At 50.6% G+C, this 20,519-nt stretch overlaps 1 protein-coding gene across 3 annotated transcripts in view; it reads right to left on the bottom strand.

The window, feature by feature from the left end:
* Positions 1 to 14,737, bottom strand: part of HEG1 (heart development protein with EGF like domains 1) — a 52,728-nt gene extending 37,991 nt beyond the window's left edge. For all 3 annotated transcript variants that reach the window (XM_040069073.2, XM_040069074.2, XM_058421301.1), the window contains exon 1: positions 14,539 to 14,737. In XM_040069073.2, coding sequence (XP_039925007.1) covers positions 14,539 to 14,722 — 184 coding nt within the window. In that variant the 5' untranslated portion in view covers positions 14,723 to 14,737. The remainder of the gene's footprint in view (positions 1 to 14,538) is intronic.
* Between the last annotated feature and the right edge of the window lie 5,782 nt (positions 14,738 to 20,519).

Below are 20,519 nucleotides of genomic sequence, written 5' to 3'. Positions count from 1 at the left end.
GGACGGAGCCGCTCCCGGTGGGATGGGACGGAGCCGTTCCCGGTGGGATGGGGACGGAGCCGCTCCCGGTGGGATGGGGACGGAGCCGTTCCCGGTGGGATGGGAACGGAGCCGCTCCCGGTGGGATGGGAACGGAGCCGCTCCCGGTGGGATGGGGACGGAGCCGCTCCCGGTGGGATGGGGACGGAGCCGCTCCCGGTGGGATGGGGATGGAGCCGTTCCCGGTGGGATGGGGATGGAGCCGCCCCTGCAGCGCTTGTTTTGCCAGGGCTGCGGGCCACCCCGGGAGCATCCCATGCCGCGCGTGGAGCTAAAGAAGGCTCCTCCCGAGGACAGGCAGCTATAATTATAAACCCCACATCTGTTAATGTTGCATAATCTTAACATCATCCGAGGCTGGCGGAGGGGAGGAAAAAAACCTCATCTCCACTTAGCAAACCCCTGGCTGGCTGTAGGAAAAGGTTGGGAAGAAAGGCAGGGGAAGGCTCGGGGAGCAGAGCCGGGGCAGCAGTGCCTGGGGCGGCTCCGGTCCCTGCCGGGGCTCTGCGCTCTGCGCTCTGTTTTGAGCGGCTGCTGCGGATGTCGGGATCATGGGTGGAGGCCGGTTGGGAGCCAAGTGAGTTTGTGCGAACAAAAGCTAAAGCCCTAAATCTGGACCGTCCAGGGCTCTCTGGGATTTTCAATTTCCTTCCTTGTTCTTGCTCTGAAAGAAGAAGTTCAAGGCGGGGCGGGGTGGGGGGGTGGGGGGGGGGCTGAAATGGAGTTTGAAAAAGTTCATACTTGAGATGGGTCAGTTGAGCGTAAACACGCCGATAATACCGCCCGGGGAAGGTCCCTGGTGTGCACTAAGTGCGGGAAAAATGCAAGAGGTTTTTAACCACATGCAGTCAACCCCGTTCTGCCAATTTTTTCGCATCAATACAAGGAATTATTCTGCCTGGATTAAGAAAGGTGGCAAGAGAAGGTGTAGGGGAAAGAGAAAAGGTGCAGAAGCCTTACCAGAGCCTCTCACCCTTTTGTAGGAGTCGGTTTGGATGCAGCACCCCATAGACACATTTCCCTGGCAGTGCCTTGCTCTGGTCCTTCTGCTCCTCATCCTCTCCCCCTGGGCTCCAGGCAGAGCAGGACAGCAATTCACGGGACCTTCAGTCCCCTTAACCATAACAGGAAGGATCCATGCAGGCAACAAAGGTGCCTAGAGCCTTAATATGTCAGCTCAAGAAAAGTGATGGGGGTTTAATGCCAGCAGCAGCCCCTGCAAGCTCTGAATGCCGGGGCCCACATGGTCAATGCCCTCCTGGCCACTTCCAGCGATGGGCTGGGGGCATCAGCATTGTCCTCAGACACTTCAGTGCCACGCCACAGCACCCTGCAGGCAGCTCTGCTCTGTGGCACAAAAACACTCTGCACTTCCACACTGCCTCCCCTCCAGGAGCTGTAAAACTTCAGAGGATGCTAAAGGCCCTTTTTGCTTCCTACACTTTTTTTCATCCCAGAGCCTGATACTCGGAGATGCCATCCGAGAAAAAAAAATAAAATATCCAATTACTGCTCTTAAAAGCAGTATCCTAAAGCGAGGAAACAGGTTCTCTAAAATAAAAAGTACACAGAAATCTGTGATCCTTTCCAAAAGCATGGGATATATGCATATGGAGTACCCACAGTTGGGATAAAACCTGCACAGTGCAGACATTGTTCTGCTTATCAAGAGGTTTACAACCTCTTAGTTTTGGTGTCCCAAACATTTCCCTGGGGAGGTGCAGGCTCCCAGATCACCAGCTCAAGCCCACTAAATCCTAAGCTTCTTACTCATCTTTCTTGGGCAGTTTGGTTCAATCCACAGATCCCTGAGACCACACGGATCCATGGGACCACCTGTGCTGCCTGAAAACCACCAGCCCAGGGCTCAGGGCAGCTCCTTGAACATCTTTTCATTAACTTTTGTTTTTAAACAGCTTTTAGCAACTGAACTTTAGGGGAAAAAAAAAAAAAAAGGTCCTGGTTGAAAAACACTTTTATATAAAATTCCACTTCCAACAGTGATGAGCCATGACTTACTGTACTGCTAAAAAACCCATAACCATGCTGAGGCTCCAGTAAAATCCATCCATCCATCCATCCAGTGAAGACTGAACCTCCAGTGCTCCAGGCCCCGTGTCCTGACAGCCTTTCTCGAGCAGAAAGCCGAACAAACCCGTATTTCCCTGTTTGACAGCTCATTTATATTCTGCCCTAGAAGTGTCCCTCCAAGCATTAATGTGGGAAAAGCCCCCGCAGGCTCAGGGCAGAGTGAAGGCAGCACCAGCTGACAGGTCCCAGAAGCATGTACCAAAGGGATTTCTTTCTTACTGTTTTTAGTAAACATCAATAAAACAAAGCCAAAATAAATCTCCCTAACTGCACAGCTCTCTGAGCACTCACACCTCCTCTCCATCCCCTCTCCTGCAACCCTGCAATGCTGAAATGTCCCCAGCTACCCTGCCTGCACTATAGATCCCAAATGCCAAATCCCAGCATCAGTAAATTCACTTCTAACCCCTCCCCCCCAGGCTTTTCTATAATGTCCTGCAGAAATATTACAGAAAATATCACCAACACATCACTTCTCCTTCCTTTTGGGGGTTTTTTAAAGTCCCCTGGAAGCTTTTCTAGTTGGGAAGGCAGTGTTGCCCTCACCAGCACTCATGAGGCCAGAGCAAAAGCCACCCAGGGAGCCAGCCTGGTGTCATTTTAACTTCTGCTCCTATCCGAGGGCAGTGCTGCTGGAGACTATCAGACGGCTTGGGGAGGAAGTCTCCTGGCAGGACTCCACCAAAGTGGAGTTGCTAGGTCACTGGAACAATAAAAAGGCAAGAAAAAACATCCTGGCTGCGAAAAAAAAAGATGGGGGGGGAAAAAAAGGAAAAGAAAAATCCACGGTGGCGCGTACAGTGCTGGTGAAGTGGAAAGAAACATGCTGCTGTCAGCTTCTGCAAGCGCACAACTTCATTTCTCAGACCTCTCACAAAAACAGGTCCAGAAACCTGGAATTTGTCTGCCTCACAGGGGTCAATATTTCCAGGGCAGCGAGCTCACAGCTGTTATGGAGAGAGCCATTGCACTTTGCCTGGCAGCCGGGCATCACAATCCACCGGAGGGCTTTGACCCCGCAGCAGCCGCCCACGTTCATTTGAACTGGCAACACAAGAAACCTGCCCCCAAGCAGGGGATAGGGGTGAGCATCTCTGCAAGGGGCCCAGCACTGCACAGACCTGGGGCTTGGGCTCCCCTGTGAGGAAAGGTGCTAGAGGTTTAGAACCTGCAGGATGAAATTTTGCTGTCTGAAAAAAAAAAAAAAACCAAAATCTAATTTCCGGGCCAGAAGGGAGCATTAGCTCATTCTGTGTGACCTCATGATAACCAAAGCCATTCCACATAGCTTATTTACTCCCAATATAAGTTCAGTGACTCGTATTTGACTTAAACAGATCTTGCAGAGGAAAAAACCACCAAAACTATTGGTGTTTGTGATTACCTGGGTTTTTACTCAAAATCACAAGGCTTACGGGCTGAAGCACAGATTTTTCTGCATGAGGCAGGCAGGATGAAGCAGATATGTGGCAAAAGACATCTGCCCCAGGGGCTGAGGACTCAGCCCTTTGCAGACCCAGGCGAAAACAAGATGGTGTTTTCACATCCCCCTCTGGAAACAAAACCACAGGTCCCTGCTCCAAAGTGGTCTGAGCCCAGGAGTGCTTCCTACACCCAGGAAGGAACAATAAACACAGGGAAGATGCAGGAAGGAGTAGGAAAAGGGTGCTGCAATGCTGAGAGGTGAGGCTGGGAGCAGCCAGGGGCCGCCATGAGTCCCTGGGGGACAAGCCATGCTGCTCACTGAAGCAGGTGGGCTTTGGTCCAGGTGTCTTGACCAGAGCCTCACTCCAAAAACGTACTTAAGAAGAGCTCCCCAGGGAACTATTCCCCATGGTTAACATTAAGCACATGCCAAAGAGCTTTGCTGGCTGGCAGTCACACCAGGGATGATGACCAGACTGGGAACTGAGCAACTTCTCAAGGACATTGTGGGGATGAGAAGGATAAGGAGCCCTCTTGGGTGCAGGAAAACCATCGGACTGCCAAGTGGTAGATGCCATTTGGTGACTTGCAGATACAAGGCTCAGGGGATTCTTCCCTCCATGCAGACCAGCAAAACTCAACCCCATCCCAGGGGAAAACTGAAGGCAGCCCAAGCCTGACACCCAGCTGAAGGGAGGATACCAGGCATGATGTCATGGCAGCAGGAACCACGGATGCTCTCGTGGCTCCTACCCTTCAGCAAGGGGCAGTGAGACTTGTGAAGGGATGGAGAAAAAGGCAAACAGGCAAAAAAAAAAAAAAAAAAAAAAAAAAAAAAAAAAAAAAAAAAAAAAGCAGCTTAAAGAGAAATGAACCCTCAGAAGAGATAAGGGCCCCCACCTCCCTTCCCCCATCTGCTGCGAAAGGATGATGATGTAAATCGCATTTCCTAGATGACACCGCGCCGATCTGCCGCCGGAAGCAGCGGTGGCAGCGCTCAGGATGGCGCCGGGCCTCCTTCTTCCAGGGGATGAGCCGGGTCTTTCCCTGCTGGCACCGCCAGAGCGGTCACCATGGCCAGCAGAGGAGCGGCACTGCCCGGGGACAGCGGGGACACAGCTCCCGCCCGACGCCTGGCACCGCTCTGCCACTGCCTCTGCAGTCACTCATTTCCTTTCCGAGAATGGATTTACCACTTCCAGTGCTTTTGTGCACGTGTTTCGGGGAGGTTGAGAGATAGACACCCTCTTTCAGATGGGGCCAGCAGTGGGAACGGGTGCTGGGGAACGGCAGGACGGTGCTGTCACCCTCTGAGCTGTCACTGAGGGCTCAGGGGGAGTCACGGTCGGGTCACATCCTACCGCCATGCGTACCGGCGTGGTGTGGTGAGCAAGGCAGCGCAGAGGACTGAGAGGACAGAAATCCGTGCCCAAAACCCACCTGCCCACACAAAGACACGGATTACCCAGCACAGAGCCACCGCACATCAACTGCCTTGGCACGTCCATGCCATCAAGTGACCACCAGCTTCATTCTTCACCCAGAGTGTGACACTGCTCATCCAGCACCCTGCAATCTCCAGGTGCTCCAGCACCTTGCAGGACAGCATTATGAGGATCTCTGACTGCATGCTGGGGACTGTCCTCAGAGGCCACAAAATTGCTGTTACCCCCATTCCCCAGTTTAAAAGCCTCCTGGTTCATTTAGCTTGCTTCACGCATCATATTCACTACCTGTTCCTAAGAAGAGACCATCTTCATGATTTTCGGCATTCTCTGATTATGTTTCCCTCCTAAGAGTCATCCTTTCAAAGGGCCTTTATCTGCAGGGTTGGCTGATGGTCTAATACTGCATCCCCATTCTGCATTTGCTGAAAGAGCTGATAATATCCTAAAAAGAATTAACATTTAGATGTTAGTCCTGTAACCAAATCTGAATCAAACAATGATGGCTGTTCAAATGTCTAAAGCTACTCACGGGTATTTTCATTTAAGCCCTACCGAGCTTGTACCAGGGATGAGGAGGTTTCTAAAGATGCCTTTGTGAGCACCAGCCACTGAAACCCTTCTCCTCGTCCCTCCAAACACAGATACAATTATACCCAGCTCCAGCACAAAGATAAAGGCTGAATTACAAGAGCAGCATTATGCTCCACAATCAGGGTCCTTGATTCCAATTGACAGGGAACGCAAATCATGCGCAGTTGGTCCGCGGATGCTTCCACTCCGGGAAATCATTCCCATCACAGGATAGAAATGAGTTCAATAGACAGGGTTACTTTTTGTGTTTCCTCCCCAAATAGCTAAATTACCTTGTCAGTTTGTGAGATCTTACAAGTAATGCAGGGTCAAACCTGGCCAACACTTGTCTGGGATATTTCTTTGCAGGAGGTTTAACTACCAGCTGCTACAGTTTCCCTGATAAGAAGGTGTTTTCTTACCTATAGTGGCATGGATGTAGCAGGACAGTTATTCAGAGAGGCAGTGAAACCCTTCTCATTTTTTTTTAAAAAAGGGGTATATTTATCTACCATTCTGGGTGATCCTGCAAGGGGAGATAGATCGAGATCCCTCGGGAAATGTCTTGAGATCCCTTACAGACCTGCCTTTTGCTTTTATAGAGCACTCAAAACCAAACGAAAAACCCCTCAAATATCCAAACTCCCACATCAACCCCCCAATTTATGCATGCTCCAGAAAGTGCTGTCCTCCCCCCAGAATAGATCCTCGCACCCTGGGTGGGTGGGCAGCAGTGCCCTCCTGCTGGGCTATCAGAGAAGGTATCTTTTGGTTAACACTGAAGCCAAACTTAGCGTGATTCATCCCCACTTCAGCAAAGTTCACCAGAGCGTGACGTTTCACATCAGTCCTCAGGGCTTAAGAGATTTTCCACAAGAGGAAGGGTGTTAACACCAGCATCCTAACAAGCAGTGACGTGAATAATTGTGCTCCATAGATCTAAATTCCTCTTGCCACTCCAGATGCAGAAGTGCCTTTTAGCATTCTCTTCAAGGAAAAAGGGAGCTCTCCTTTGCTACCAGTAACCAAAGAAGCCTGTCCATCAGTCCAAAATGCATGCACGGGGTTTCTTCCATGCTCTGGAGATCTCACAGGAATCTAAGGGTGGTTCTGGTAGCAGAAATTACCTCAGTGTCTGCCTGGTTATAGAGGTGAGAGGTCAGACTGATCCAGTAACAGCCTTCAAAACCCCTGCCATCGCAGCGTGCTGAAAAATGCTGAGAAAAACGCCCTAAATGAGTGTGTGCAACTTGATGTCTTCTGGGAAATGCAGCCTGGGCTGTACCCCTGGGACACCAGCTAACCCTGCTGACTTAACCCTTTGTGCACAGCTTGCATGCCTTTCTATCAAACCACTTAAAATTCTTCCCCACTCCCTTCGCACTGACTTCATCCCAGAGTTAAAAAGAAAAGGTTATTTTTCTCCCAAGCTTCAGCGGCAAGAGCCTTGTTGCCATCAAACCACTGTGTAAAAGGTCCCACAAACATCTCCATGTTTGCCTTGGAAAAGAACTGCAAAGGTCATGGCACTTCCAGAGGACTTTTTCCAAGCACCAACTTGGAAGCCCAAGATGGGGTGTCCGCCCTGCAAGGCCAAGAGAAGGACCTGCAGCATTTGGTCACAATGCGAGTAACACGATCCCCCTCGGCCAGACCACGGTCAGAATGCCACAGAAGCCGTTCCAAAAGTCCTCCCAGCTCCATGTCCATGCAAAGAATGAAAAGGCAGATGGAGCTTGTTTTTCCCAGTGGAGAGTCACTCCACCAAGGTCAAGGCGCTTGCACAAGGTATTCGGACAGCTGGACAGAGAGCAACTGGGCTTGCCCTCGGCATTCCTGCTGCATTCCCTCTCTTCCCCTAACAAAGCAGGACAGTGCAGAGGGTTGCACTTCTGCAGATGCACTGGAAGAGCCCTGCCAAGCAGGGTGTCTGAAACAGCCCTTCTGTCTGGACACAAAACCTTCTGGAGCTAGTGGTGGTTTTTAAATACACCCGACCTGGGCTTTGCAGCTGTTTGCCAAGCTTTTTTATCTACCACCTCAACAGCCAGAAACTCTTTTTCTACCCCTCTAAGTGATTCTCCTGTAATGACAACTCCAGGAGTTGGGGTTTTAAGGAAAGACAGCCAAATCTTAGGAGGCTCTTGACACAGATCCTGACTTTTGGCAGCAGTGCTCCCTCGCCCACAGCTGAGATGCTGACTGCAGCTTGGGAGATGCTTAAGTAACCAACTGCAAACCTATTTATCAAATGACTCCAAGTCAAGGGCACGGCAGATGTGAAAGCAGATATAACCCTTCTCAACAGCCCTGCCCGCACAGAGGACAGGCAACTTGAAATAGCTCCATCCAAAGCCACAGAGGGATGGGGGCAGCAACACTTTGTAGGTTATTACACCCTGTTTATGCATTTCAGGCACTTATTAAATAATATTTTTATATCTCACGCATTTCATACTGGTTTCTGAAGGGATGAAGCTCCTGAGACAGCTTTGTTTGTTCTCACACATTAAAACAAATTAGCCTGGAAGGCAGAGACCTCCAAGACAGCAGGTTCCTACAGGTTTTGTGAAGACCAGCACTTTAGTAGAGAAGGCTCCAGTGAGTGTCCAGCTTGGGGAGCTGCTGCACCCAGACCCAGGAGGATCCCCGTGGCTCGGCCCATACCCTGGCCCCGGGATCTGTACACACTCAGCACCCACAGAGCCCAAGATGAACCACAGCACACATGAATGCCCCCCATTCTGTGGCAAGCAGAAGAGAACAAACCACTGGGATTACTCACAGAGTAACTTTCTCAAATGCCTCTCTCTTCCACGGGCTTGCCCATACACTGACAGCTCTAAAAATGAGCCCCTATCTCCCCTGGTTTTATGTGGCCAGGCTTTTGACCCCAGTGAGTGGAAACCTTACATCATTTTACCTTCCTCCAGCTGATCCCTGTGCTCACCCTGGCTCTGCCTGCCCCTTCTCCAAGTCTTCATGACCGTGAGTGGCCATCACCTTCTCCAGTACCCAGCCGAGACAAAAAACAAATTAACGGCAAATAAGGGATGCAACCCAAGGTCCTAAAATCTGTGTTAGATACCTCACAGTATTCAGATCCTACAAGAGGTGCTCATTTTATACAGGAACTGGTTCCAATCCCCTTTTTCCCCTGTTCTCTCCAGAGCACTTCAGTAAACTGGGTCTGACAGCAGCGTTACTGCAGCACAGGCAACAGCTACACTAACAGCTTGGAGGAGCTGAAGTTTACAGAGCTTCCTTTACTCAAGGGAACTGCATTTTTCTAAGATTATATTATTACTTGGGCTGGTCGCTCAGTAATGCAACATCATTTCCCTTTTGGGTGGGAAAATTCTCTCCTTGTCCTCAGATGTGGATGATTTCAGCCTGAAAGGATGAACTCGGACTCTGCATGAACTGTGCCCCTTGCTGAAGCAGCAGGATGTTATATATATAACAGCTGGGCATTAAAACATATACGGTGATGGGTGCACTCACATCAGCGGCATGTATGCAGAAAATGGTGAGAGAGAAGAGCTGCCAGATGTGACAAAACCATTTTCTCCTGAGAGGCACCCACAGACTTCATTCTTTCACCACGCCTGTGCTTGTAGCCCTCTTGCATCTCCTCTGGATTAATATCCCAGCAAATGAACCTCTCATATTTACGAAAACAGCAAATTACAATGCAAATGTTGCAAAAACTCCTCAAAGAAATAAAAAAATTGAATTTGTAATCAGGTCTGCTGCCACTGAAAACTGGATTCTGCCTTCTGTGTTCAGCCATTCAGGAAAGAGAAAAAAATCTATTGTATGACCTACATCTTTAATTGAATGTAAATAACAGGGCCTGTGGTTGGGGTATTCAGGCCTCGTGACGAGCTTGCTCACAAGCTACAGACTATGGATTTTGTATTGAGCATTTTCAAGGGAATATTCCAAACTGCCAAGCTTTGATTCACTTGGAGCACCTTCTGACACTCTGGCTAGTCAAACTGCCCCAGTGCTGCTTTGCACCATTTCAACAGCAGAAAGACACCAGAGCAGGCGCCAGGATCTGGCCCTGCCTCTTTCCAGAGGAGATCTGTGCACGTCTGAATGGATGAGCCCAGGTTGGAGCAGCGCTGTTTGTCTGCCCAGAGACATCCTGACACCCCCAGAGACTCCTCACCCCTCCATACCAGAGAAACTATGGCTATCTACAATCTGTCCAGCTCCAGATCATTTCTCTGGGGGTATTTCAGGGGTTGCAGCCCTGCCTGGAGCACCCCAGGTAGCTGGATTGGGCACAGACAGAGGCAGAAAAACAGTATTTCTGTGCTGCAAAAAGTCAGCAGGCTCAGCCACAGCTGAACCTTGCCACTCTGTAGCTATCCTTATTTTGGAAATGGCACACAGCTCCCATGGATGGGGAGCCCACACACCAGCCAGGAGGTCCTCTGGCAGCAACTCCAGCAGAGCTGTGGACGTTGGTGGTTCCTTAATCTCTGCACCACAGCACTGAAACACTATCGCTGCACTGACGGGTTTTATTGGCTTGATTAGCTTGTTAATTGAAATAGCTCTTTTTTTCTGTTGTGGTTATTTGATTAGCATGGATGAACGCTTTGTTAATGCCAACACAACCAGACTGATGCTACCAAGTTTCATGTTTTACATTCTGGATGCCCAGACGCGGTCAGCAGCATCCATTAATTTTCTCCATGATCACCAAAACCAACACCTTTTTTAACCTGGCATCATAATCCCTCTGCTAAATGAGAAAAATCCTCTGCCACCTCTGAGAGATGTGATGGTGATGGAGCTGTCAGTCTCAGCAGCCCTGACATGCTCCCTGCAGATGAGCAGGATGGGGAGAATGGAGTATGGAGCACGTACAACAGCTTGAGAGCTCGGTCATGGAGGGTTTCTGACTGGCAGCCCAAAAACTGTTATCTGTAAGAGCAGGTGAAGGAAACAAGTTGCCCCAGAAACTCCACACTCCTCTAAACAGATCAGTATCTGCACCTTTTGATACCAAAAAGAATATTTGCTAAGGGATGCACCCAAGCACCAGCAAGGCTGGCACCGGCCCCTGCAAACGTGGCAGCATCAGCCCATCTCCCTCATCCCCCCAGCCACGAGAAAAACATAAAGCAAGTCAAATTATCCCTCTGAAGTGGTGATGGCTGCTGAACAGACACAGGCTGGCACTGGGGGTTTGGTACTGGGGAATCAGGCTTTGTTTAGAGCCCAGTAGTGGGCTCCAGCCACGGCAGCTCTCCCCTTACCCACGGCCCCGCTCACATCTCCGCACGCGCGGCCGCCGCGCACGGCGGTGCCAATCAATGCACACCACCGTGTGCTCCCTGCCAGCCAGGTCACACAATTATCTCTGACTGCACTCATTTAGCACTTAAATATCACATAAAGTGCTTCCACCAATTGATGTGAACCCAGCTGCTCAGTGCATGACCCCTGCTACCTTCCAGGGTCTGAGATGGGGAAAGGCAGGAAAGCTGATCTCCAATCTTCCTCCTTTTCTGAAACGACTTTTCTTCCTTCTCTTTTCTTTTTTTGCTTTAAATTATGTACCCCAAAGGAGCAGAGCTAAATCCATACAACCCCAGGGAGTTAATGTTCACAGCACACCAACCAAATCCTCTTAGAGCCCACAGAGGAGCGGCAGAGATGCCCGAGACAGGAAAACCCTGCAGCCCTTTGATAGCAGAGGCACAGGAGGCAATCCTTCCTTGTCCCTGCACCACAGGGGGAGGAAGCATCCTTCCTGCACCACCCAGTCACCTGAAACAAAGCCAGAGAGCAGCATCTTACACCTCTCTACATCACTGTGGCTGCGGGGAGAGCTGGGCTTCTGCCCCCAGGAGCCACAAAATACAGACTGCAAAATGTGAGCCGGGTTTGGAGGCAACACCATACCTTTGTGCAAACAAACATCCTCAACATCTTCTTCCCTCACTCCTAACTTTGCTGCTTCCCCACACAGAAAGTTTCAGACAGAAAGTTTAAAATATACATAAATAGATAGAGAATGTTTACCCTTTCTAAGAGTTTTGGAAAGTTTCTCCCAGCAGCCAGCCTAAATCTCTGCTGCAACTAAAGCTGCTTCCTTCTCAGGTGATTTCACACCTCATTGCCAGGGCTCGCACCAGGGAAGCTGCCTAAAAAGGTGGCACCTGCCATGGGGGAGAGAGACAGAAGGACAGACACAGATGGCAGAAAAGCAGATCAGCTTCTCAGGGAAAGCCCACTGCCAGCGGCTCCGTGCTGTGCTGGGCACCGTGGCAGGGCACCTGTGTGGGTAGAAGCAGCAGGAAAGGGACATGGTGGGAACAGGGAGACCCCAGCCACGGTGACTTTGTCAGAGGATCAGTGTTACCTCTGTTGTCCCTGTGGTGTCACTGGAATTATTCCCATTTCACAGATGGGAAACCTGAAATACCGAGACCTGCAGGAGGACAGAGCTTGTAACCAGACCCTGCTGGTGGCAGACAGTGCCCTTCATCTCACTCAGTGCCCATGTGAAGTAGCTGCCAGAAGAGATTTCATGGAAGGACTTTATAATGCTTTAACTTTACTGTCACCAGCTTCCTTGCTTCCTACTTCACCTATTTTTTTTATTTATTTTTTTTTTCCTGTGTTACTCTCCTTGGGTTCAGACCGTATTTTAAACACAGGCTAAAGCCATCTGTCCTCATCTCCCCAGCAGACTAGCCCACAGAGGCTCTGGCAGATGCAGCTGAGGCAGGAGCCGGCCAGAAAGGCAGTGAGGCTGCGAGCCCTGCTCCCACCCCGCTCCCTTGCCCCACGCTTTGTGAGAGGCTCAAAAGCCCCATTTCTACACCCACTGCCTCACCATCTGCTCACTAAGCCCGGCCTGGGAAAGGGCTTTTGCCACCCAGCCTCAGACAGTTGCAACGGGAGATGCAATCTCCATTTCCTGGTAGAGCCAGGGTGATGGGTTCACAAGAAACGCTGCCCCTGCTTCAAGCAAGCCTTTTCAAAGGTGGGAAATGCCTCCGAGGGGCAGCAGCAGCGGCGACACTGACAGGGATCTCTCAGGAGCCTGCAGCTCGACCCGAGAGTGATTCAGGGATCCCCCCAGCCTGCTCCCACAACACCAGACAATCCCCCTGACTGACAGGCAGAGAGCCGGAGCTAACAGCGGGTGAATCGCAGCTGTCAGGACCCAGCGTAATTCATGATGCCGTTTGCTGGGGAGCGAGCTGCTGCTGAGCTATTTATCACTCCTTCACCATCCCTGCTCCCTCTGGCTGGGGCTGACATAATTCACAAGCACCTGTAGCTGCTGAGCGCTGGCTGCACGGAGCAAAGCCTTCACCGCTGAGCCGGGCAGCCAGGCACTGGTGGCCTGACAAATGGCTTTTCCAGCATGTGGACAGATAGTTCGAGCTTTTCAGACTCTTAACAAAGGAAGTGCATTCCTCCCCTGACTCTCAGGAGTCATCAAGGTCACAGGAAAAGATGCCAGACCAAAAGCTGAGATGAAATTAAATATTTTTTTTTTTTTTTCTGCCCACTGAGGAATTCGAACAGCTTTCATCAAATAATAGGCGAGCAGTTCACTGGCAAGTTGCAGATTTTATCTTCACAAGGTTGATAGCAGGTATGACAGCATTATTCTCTCCCAGTTTGGAGGGCAAACTGACACTTGGAGCGGCACAAAGTAGCTGAGCCGGGAACAGACCCAAATCTCCTTCATTTCCATGCAGTATCCTTAGTCACAAAGCTGCTCTCACAAGCACCGCTAGTTAGGAGCTTTCTAATCCACTGCAGGCTGCATTCCAGCTGATATCCCCAGCTATACATTTGGTCTAGTGTGGATACATCCTACAAAGACACTCCTCGGGTTTGTGAAGAAAACTAAAATGTTAAAAATGTAGTTTTGTCACATATCCTGAAATTTTACAGCTCCATACAACTAAACATAACCCCGTGTTCCAAAGCACGATATAGGCTCCACATCAGAAATTAAAAGATAAAATTTGACAGTCCAGTTCAGGCAGGCAATGAATCCTAAAACCCACTTAAAACCTACGCAGGACTAATTACATATTGGATTCCTTATACCACCTGCAGACACCCAGTGCTTTCCAAACTCATTGAGAATTAGTCATCCTTAGAGCTATGTGCCTTCTCTGGTGAGCAACTGAGCCAGTTTACTGAATGACACTTGAAACGTCCCTGCTTGTTTTGGAAAAAAATAAGGCTTATCCTGCGCTGAAACCAAATTCAGCACAATCTGTAAAGCACGAAACCAGGCACTGCTCGTGATAATAGCACTGTAGATGTGGCATGCAAGGAAAAATGTGATTTTATACGTGACTAATCTGACAGTCTGTAGGCGACGCAGAGAGAGAGGGTATTTATAGATAGCTGGTAGCATCTGTCCCCACACCTGACAGGGGTCAGGACCTAAGGTGCCATGAGAGCATTTCTGGAGACAAGCAGGAGGCAACCCAGACCTTGGAGACCACCTACAGGAGTCCCCAATTTCCCACCTGGATGGGCAGACACAGGTGGGCAGTACACCTGGTGCCCCCCAAAACCCTTCTCAAGTTCCTCTGTGAAGTTTCCACCGCTCGCCTTCCAGCCAGTCCACACAGCTACAACGCGTTTACGCTTTCCCACCCACCATTCCCATTCCAAACCTTCACCCACTGAAGCAGCTGCCTGTAGCACGACGAGCAAGGTTAAAAAGGGAAAGGAATGGGGAGGGGAGGGGGAATTGGGAAGTGTTACACTTCTCAACTGAAGCAGCTCTGGGTGATGTCGGGATGCTCGGCAGCCCACAGGCGCGATGCTGGGGTGGGGGTCCACACCGTGCGAGTCTCTCGTGGCGTGGGACCCCGCGCACTCTCCGCCGCACCGCCACCCTGCCGGGACGCGATCCCGTCCCTCCCCTCATCCCCATCCATCCCCACCCCCGGGCACTCACCCGGGCCGCCGGCGTGTCCCGCGGCGGGCAGCGAGGAAGGGCGGCCGAGACGGTTTCGGGACGGAGGAGGAGGAGGGGGAGGTGGAGGAAGACGCCGTGGGGAAGCGAGGGGCAGCGACCCGGCCGGTGGGACCGGGACCAGCCCCAAGCCCAGCAGCAGCAGCAGGGTGCAGGCTGCCGGCATGGCGCTGGGGGTGGATGGAAGGGGAGGCGGGGGGGGGGGGGGGGGGCAGGGGGGTGGTTGTTCACATACCCGGAGCGGGGCAATGAATAACCACGTAAATAGCTGGGTTTTTTTAATGAGTTCCCCGTGCCCCCCCCCTCGGGGCGGCGCCTTAAAAGTGCGGGGCGCCCATAGCGGATGGGGCGAGGGGGGGGCCCGGCCGGCAGCGGCGGCAGCCTGCGGCCAAGTGCCGGCGCCCGAAAGTAAAAGGGCAGGCGGCGGAGGCTCCTCCTCGAGCCTGACATCACCCAGCCGCGGCTCGGCTCGGCTCGGCATGGCCCGACTCCCCACGGCTCCCCCCACCCCGGCCCGGCCCGGCCCCCAGCGGCCGCCCCCTCCCGCCCCGCGCAGCCGTCGGGACTCCCGCTCCCTCACCCGGCTGCCTGCGGCATCAGTAGGAATCCCAGTAGTAACAATAACAGTAATAACAACAACAACAATAATAATAACGCTCATTTTTTTACTTTATTTTTCGTGCCGCATCTCCCAGCCGCTCCGGGCGAGCAGGGTCCCCCTGCCCAGGGCCCGCAGCCGTGGCGGAGGTGCCCGCGTTCCGCGCAGGACCCGCGCCCCGGCCGCCCCCGCCACGGCAGGGTCACCCCCCGTTCCGCACAGCATGGCCCCGAGCTGAAATTCCATCGAAATCAAGTCCTTGACCGATAACTTCGGCTCTTCTCTTGGTTGTAAAGCTGACTTGACTCCCTTTTAAACGCCAGCAGCAGAGTTGGAGGCTGCAACTTCTTGCAGTGGTGAATTTCCCAGGCCGGGCTGTACGGGAGGCAAAGGATTTCCCTTCATTGTTCTGAAATTCCCCTTCATAATTTCATGCTCCTAGTTCTGGGAGAGAGCACGCCGCAGAGCAGTGGGCTGGGCTTTGCCGGAGCTGCCGGCATCCAGATGTGCCAGGTTTAGCGTCCTCGCTGAGCTCTCCCTCTCCAGGGAACTCAAACCACTCCAGGGAACACAAACCTGGCCAAACTCGCCCCTCGAGTCGCTCGTGGGCCTTACGCTTTTCCCTCGAGTTGCTTCAGAATCAAACTTAATTTCCACAAGCCAAGGAGAACCTGACCTTCCAAAGGGTGACTGGTGACAACTCACCACGTCCGCGGCTGCAGCCTTGAACGAACCCGGGGTCTGGTCCGCAGCCCCCCAGTGCTCTTCACCATGAGAAGGTGGCTGCTGTACACAAACTCTCCTGGAAGCCTCTTTCCACCCAAGAGGTGGCACTGATGAGCCCACACCAGCGCATTGATGGCCTTGGCTTTACCCCGACAGGACTTGCTCTCAGCTGCCCCTGGGCTTTTCTCTCCGCGTGCAAATGCTTTTTCCAGCTCCTTCTCACACCACCTCACCTTGAAGCACACTCAGAAATCCTCATTCTGGTACTTGAATAATCGTGGATGAAAGCCCTGGGAAAGGCATCCCTCTATCACTCCATGCTCTAGTCTACTCCCAACAGCTTTTGCATCTTCTTGCTTCAAATTTGCCTAAACCCAAGGAACAAGTCAAGCCACGTCAGTTTGGGACATGAAGCACAAACCCATCACGATTATGCTTGAGCCATGCAAGTAAGCACCTCAGTCCTGGCAAATGGAGTGACTTGAGCAACCCAGGAGCCACAGGCAGCCATCACCAAGGTGCCTGATCTACAGAGGTCATATTTAGGCTCCTTCATTCCCTGTCCAGGTATTTACACATTCTTTATGGAATAGTTGTGCAAAACACAGTATCCATCTTGATAAGACATAGAGACTAATACACAGCTAAAGCTCAGGGGAAGAGCTGTGAAGTAGTTTTATACTTTGGGACATGGCACAGGGAGTGCAATGCAGCAGTTTGCAGATATCTTTATACATGCAGGACTCCATGCTACCAGTCCCTAAGATAGTAAGTGATATTCATAATAAATACGGTTCTTCGGAAAGTTTTGTTAGTCCCTGGAAAGAAAGCCTTGCCAACCAGCAAATCCGACACTTTTAACCGTATGATACAGGTAAGGCAGCAAGGGCACCTTTCTGAAGCCAAGGATGCATCCTCAGGGCTACAGGGGACAAATTAAAGCCAAACTTTCCCCCAATATGAAATGGATGCTCTGCTGTCCACTCACTCTCAAGCCTGAGGGCCCTAATACTGAGTCTAGAGCTCACACCCTTTCCCCCTCCTTTTCCAAGAAACTTCCCTAACATCTAAGCCACACAGCAGCTCTGCACTCTTACAGCATCCTTCCAAGCTGTAAATCCAACAAGCAGGAAGCACAGTATCAAATGCTTTTCCAAAAAGGTCTCAATAAATTCTTCCTACTGTTTCCCTCAACAGGCCCATCGAGAGCCGTAGCAGACACAGGCAAATGCAAAACAAACTCTTCTGCAGGAACAACTCGTGCCGCTATGGAGCGGCTCCGTCCCACCACTCCCCCGTGGCGCCCCATAGCACAGCCCACCGTGCAGTGCCCCTAGCTAGGAAAGCAGGGCAGGCTGGATGACCCCCCTCCGGGTGTGGGGGAAGGGGTTTCCTCCCAAAACCTGCCATTAAACCTGCCTGCCCTGCTGCATTTCTGAACCAAACAGGGCGCCGTGGCGGTGACAGCCATGAGGACCGTGTGCCCGAGCGCAGAGCCAGCAGCAGGAAACGCCGGCCTCAGGGCCCCGTGCTGCCCTTGGAGGAGCCATATCCTGGCAGGGCTGAGTACAGGTGGGACAGGAATGCCATTGCAGCCTCTGAGACCCGTGGCTGCTGCCTTCACCAGCCCCAGCAAAGGCCCCACAGGTGAGAGCCCGTGGGCCTAAACCAGTGCTTGGCATCAGAAAATAATCTCTCTGCCCTCTCCATCGTGGTTCCACAAGCAGCACATTATTTACAAGCACCTGGAAATGAAACACTGATATTCAGGGAGTTTCAGGCTTCCCAAATGCAGTCCCTGCCCCCACAGGTATCTGATTTGCCAAGGTTTAGTGCCTGTGAATTTAAAGCTCCTGTGTTTTCCTGCCATCCTATTTTTTTATTCTTACCTTCAAGGTTTCGTAAGGAATATCGCTGTATTGAAGGAGTCAATTTATGACTGATATTTTTGAGCTCCAGTTTCAACAGCCACATGAAAACAGCAGAGAAAAAACCCTCACTTTGTTGGGTTTTTTATTCAAAAAACACAGTTTTACCCGTTGGAGCTGCAGAGGGTAGTGCAGAGGGGATACCAACCCTGCCAGCCATGTGATGGGTTTGACACCCTCCTTGGGGGCTGGGAAAGACACTTCAATGGTGGGAGAAGGAAGAACTGCAGCAGGATGAAGGTGGCTGTGTGGAGCACAAGCACTCAGCGAAGACCACTGGCACATTTGGCTTTTCCCCATGTGGTGCTGGAGCTGTTCATCCCCGTGGCACCACCGCACGCTCTGCGGGCATATCCTGCTGATGCTGGCTCTAGGGCAGCTCCGCGCCGAGGGCTGCTCCCCTCCCTCCTTGGGAGCACAAAGTAATAGGAGATTTAAATGCATGAAATCATGTCTGAGGAGCCAGATGGGCCAGGCAAAGCCTGATGTCGAGTAATGCCACAGCATCCTCCTGAAAGAGGCTGTGACCTCGAGCGCCTCCTCAAATTATGTACAAAACACATTTAACACTCCAATCTGAAAGCAAGTGGCACATTCGACTCACAGCAAAGGAGTTAAAAACAAACAAACAACCTAATCAACACAAGAAGCCTCTAACAAAGTTATATATAAAACATGATTGATATTGATTAATTGAAACTTGCCCATCACCCTGTTTTGGGGGAGGAAAAACACTGTGTGTTGTTATTTCACCTTGATTTCCATTTTCCAGGGTGGGGGGCTAGAAACATATGATGAAATTTGCTGGGTTCTACATTGTTTTGGTCTGAAATCACTAAAAACCACAAGAGTCTGTGCAGAAGGAGCATCTCTGTAGCACTTTGTGAGGATTACAATGACCAGTCCCCTCTCTCTGATTCCATAGGAGCCTTTTGCTGCACAGCCAATGTCATGAAACTCCTGCAGCTCCCTTGAAACTCATCCCAGATCTGTCCAAAACTTGGATCAGGCTCATAAACCTCAGACAAGTTTTAAGCTGATGATGAATTAAGGTACAAAGTGAATATTTTCTCCTCCTGGAATTTGTTATTAAAAGCCCTGAGTTTCCAAAGTGGACAAATAGTTCCTAACTGAGTAATTAATTACCTTTGCATCTCCTCTTGATGCCGCAAGCCATCCATTAATGCATACCAATCATCCAAAAGGCACTTAATAAGTGACCATTTTTCTTGAAATTTTGGGGGTGGTGGTATTTAATTGATTTTTTTTTTTTTTTAACAAGCTCTGCTTGCCTTGTACCTCCACTGGAAGCAGCTTGTTCCAGATATTTGACATTTGGAGGTCAGGATGGATATGGGTCTTGTGATCTCTCTTCATCACTCTCAGAAAAATGCACAACTTGAAATGATGTTGCATTTTGAATCCTGTCACTGGAAAAAAAAAAAAAGCCTTATTTTCTGGGGGGAAAATAAAGAAATCAGCCATCTAAATCCATCTGGGAAGAAGCAATTCTAAAATTCTTATTTATTTCTTTTAGGACCTTTTTCAGCCAGCTCTGGTTTGGAGCACACCCAGACATTCTGGAGCTGAGCTAAACACTTCAGAGCAATGCCCTTAAATCTGGAAAGAAGCCCCCAGTGAAATTTAGAAGGGACACTTGGATCCAATAAAGTTACAGGTGTGCTCCCCTATCACTAAATTTCTGGGAGCCCCTATGGTTTGTTGTTGGTTTTTTGGGGGTTTTTTTTGGTCTTGCACAAGGAGGGCAAATCACAGGAATTGGGGGATATGAGCACAACGATCATGTGAAAAAAGCCACAAAGAGCAGAAGGCAGAGAGGAAAGGAGCCTCTCCTGTGCCGTATGGGCTTTAAAGTGATTTATTTTTAGCCTGCAATTTGCTGCTAGAGCCTCTCATCCGTAGCTTTTAAGGCTGTTACTGCTGAGGTCTAACCTTGTCTTAGGTTTAAGGGATGCTGTGCCAAATCTGGGTTGCAGCAAGACACCACTGCAGAACATAGCAAGTGCATTATATTCCACTTTCATACAGAGCTAATGAATTTATAGGTTGTCTACAAAATCTCCTCTCTTTTATCCCTATAATGGCCTTCTCTAAAATTCACCAGGCAAGGGCAATAATTCAAACGCCCTCCATTTCCCACTCACCTAAATGTTAATCCTACGTTGGCTCCCATGCTTCAGCAAACCTGACCTTGCAGGTGTATGATGCTGTTTAAGAAACTCTACCTGTCTGAACCTAAATCAGAGGCACTTGGGTGAGAGCAAACCACCTCACAAGGTACAGAGAAGCCCCTGTGCCTTAATTCAGCCATGTACACAAGCATAATTACAGGAGCCAAGCTGCAACCTTGATAGACAACAAGGCATCTGATGCTGAGAGCTGTGTCCCAAACTCACCTTTAAAGAACCTGAATCTTCATGAAAGCCTCAGCATGTGGAGGCACAGCTTGGCTCTCAGGAGATGAAAGCAGCATGTTAACACTCACAGGAGCAGTCGTGCCCCCCCCCCCCCACACACACACATTTCTTCCCTTCAGCCACTAAATGTGAAAATGATAAATTCCTGCCCACCTAATTTCACCCATTTTTTTTAGAGTGCTACCAAAGCTACAACCATTTTTGACATGACACCGTGATCTTTAGCTGTACAACTGCTTGCTTGCTTGCTTGCTTGCTTTCTTTCTTTCTTTC

The sequence above is a fragment of the Hirundo rustica genome, chromosome 7 (assembly GCF_015227805.2).
Source record: "Hirundo rustica isolate bHirRus1 chromosome 7, bHirRus1.pri.v3, whole genome shotgun sequence".
NCBI lineage: Eukaryota > Metazoa > Chordata > Aves > Passeriformes > Hirundinidae > Hirundo > Hirundo rustica.
The sequence above is the reverse complement of the archived record's forward strand: the minus strand, read 5'-3'. Positions and strand labels throughout refer to the sequence as shown.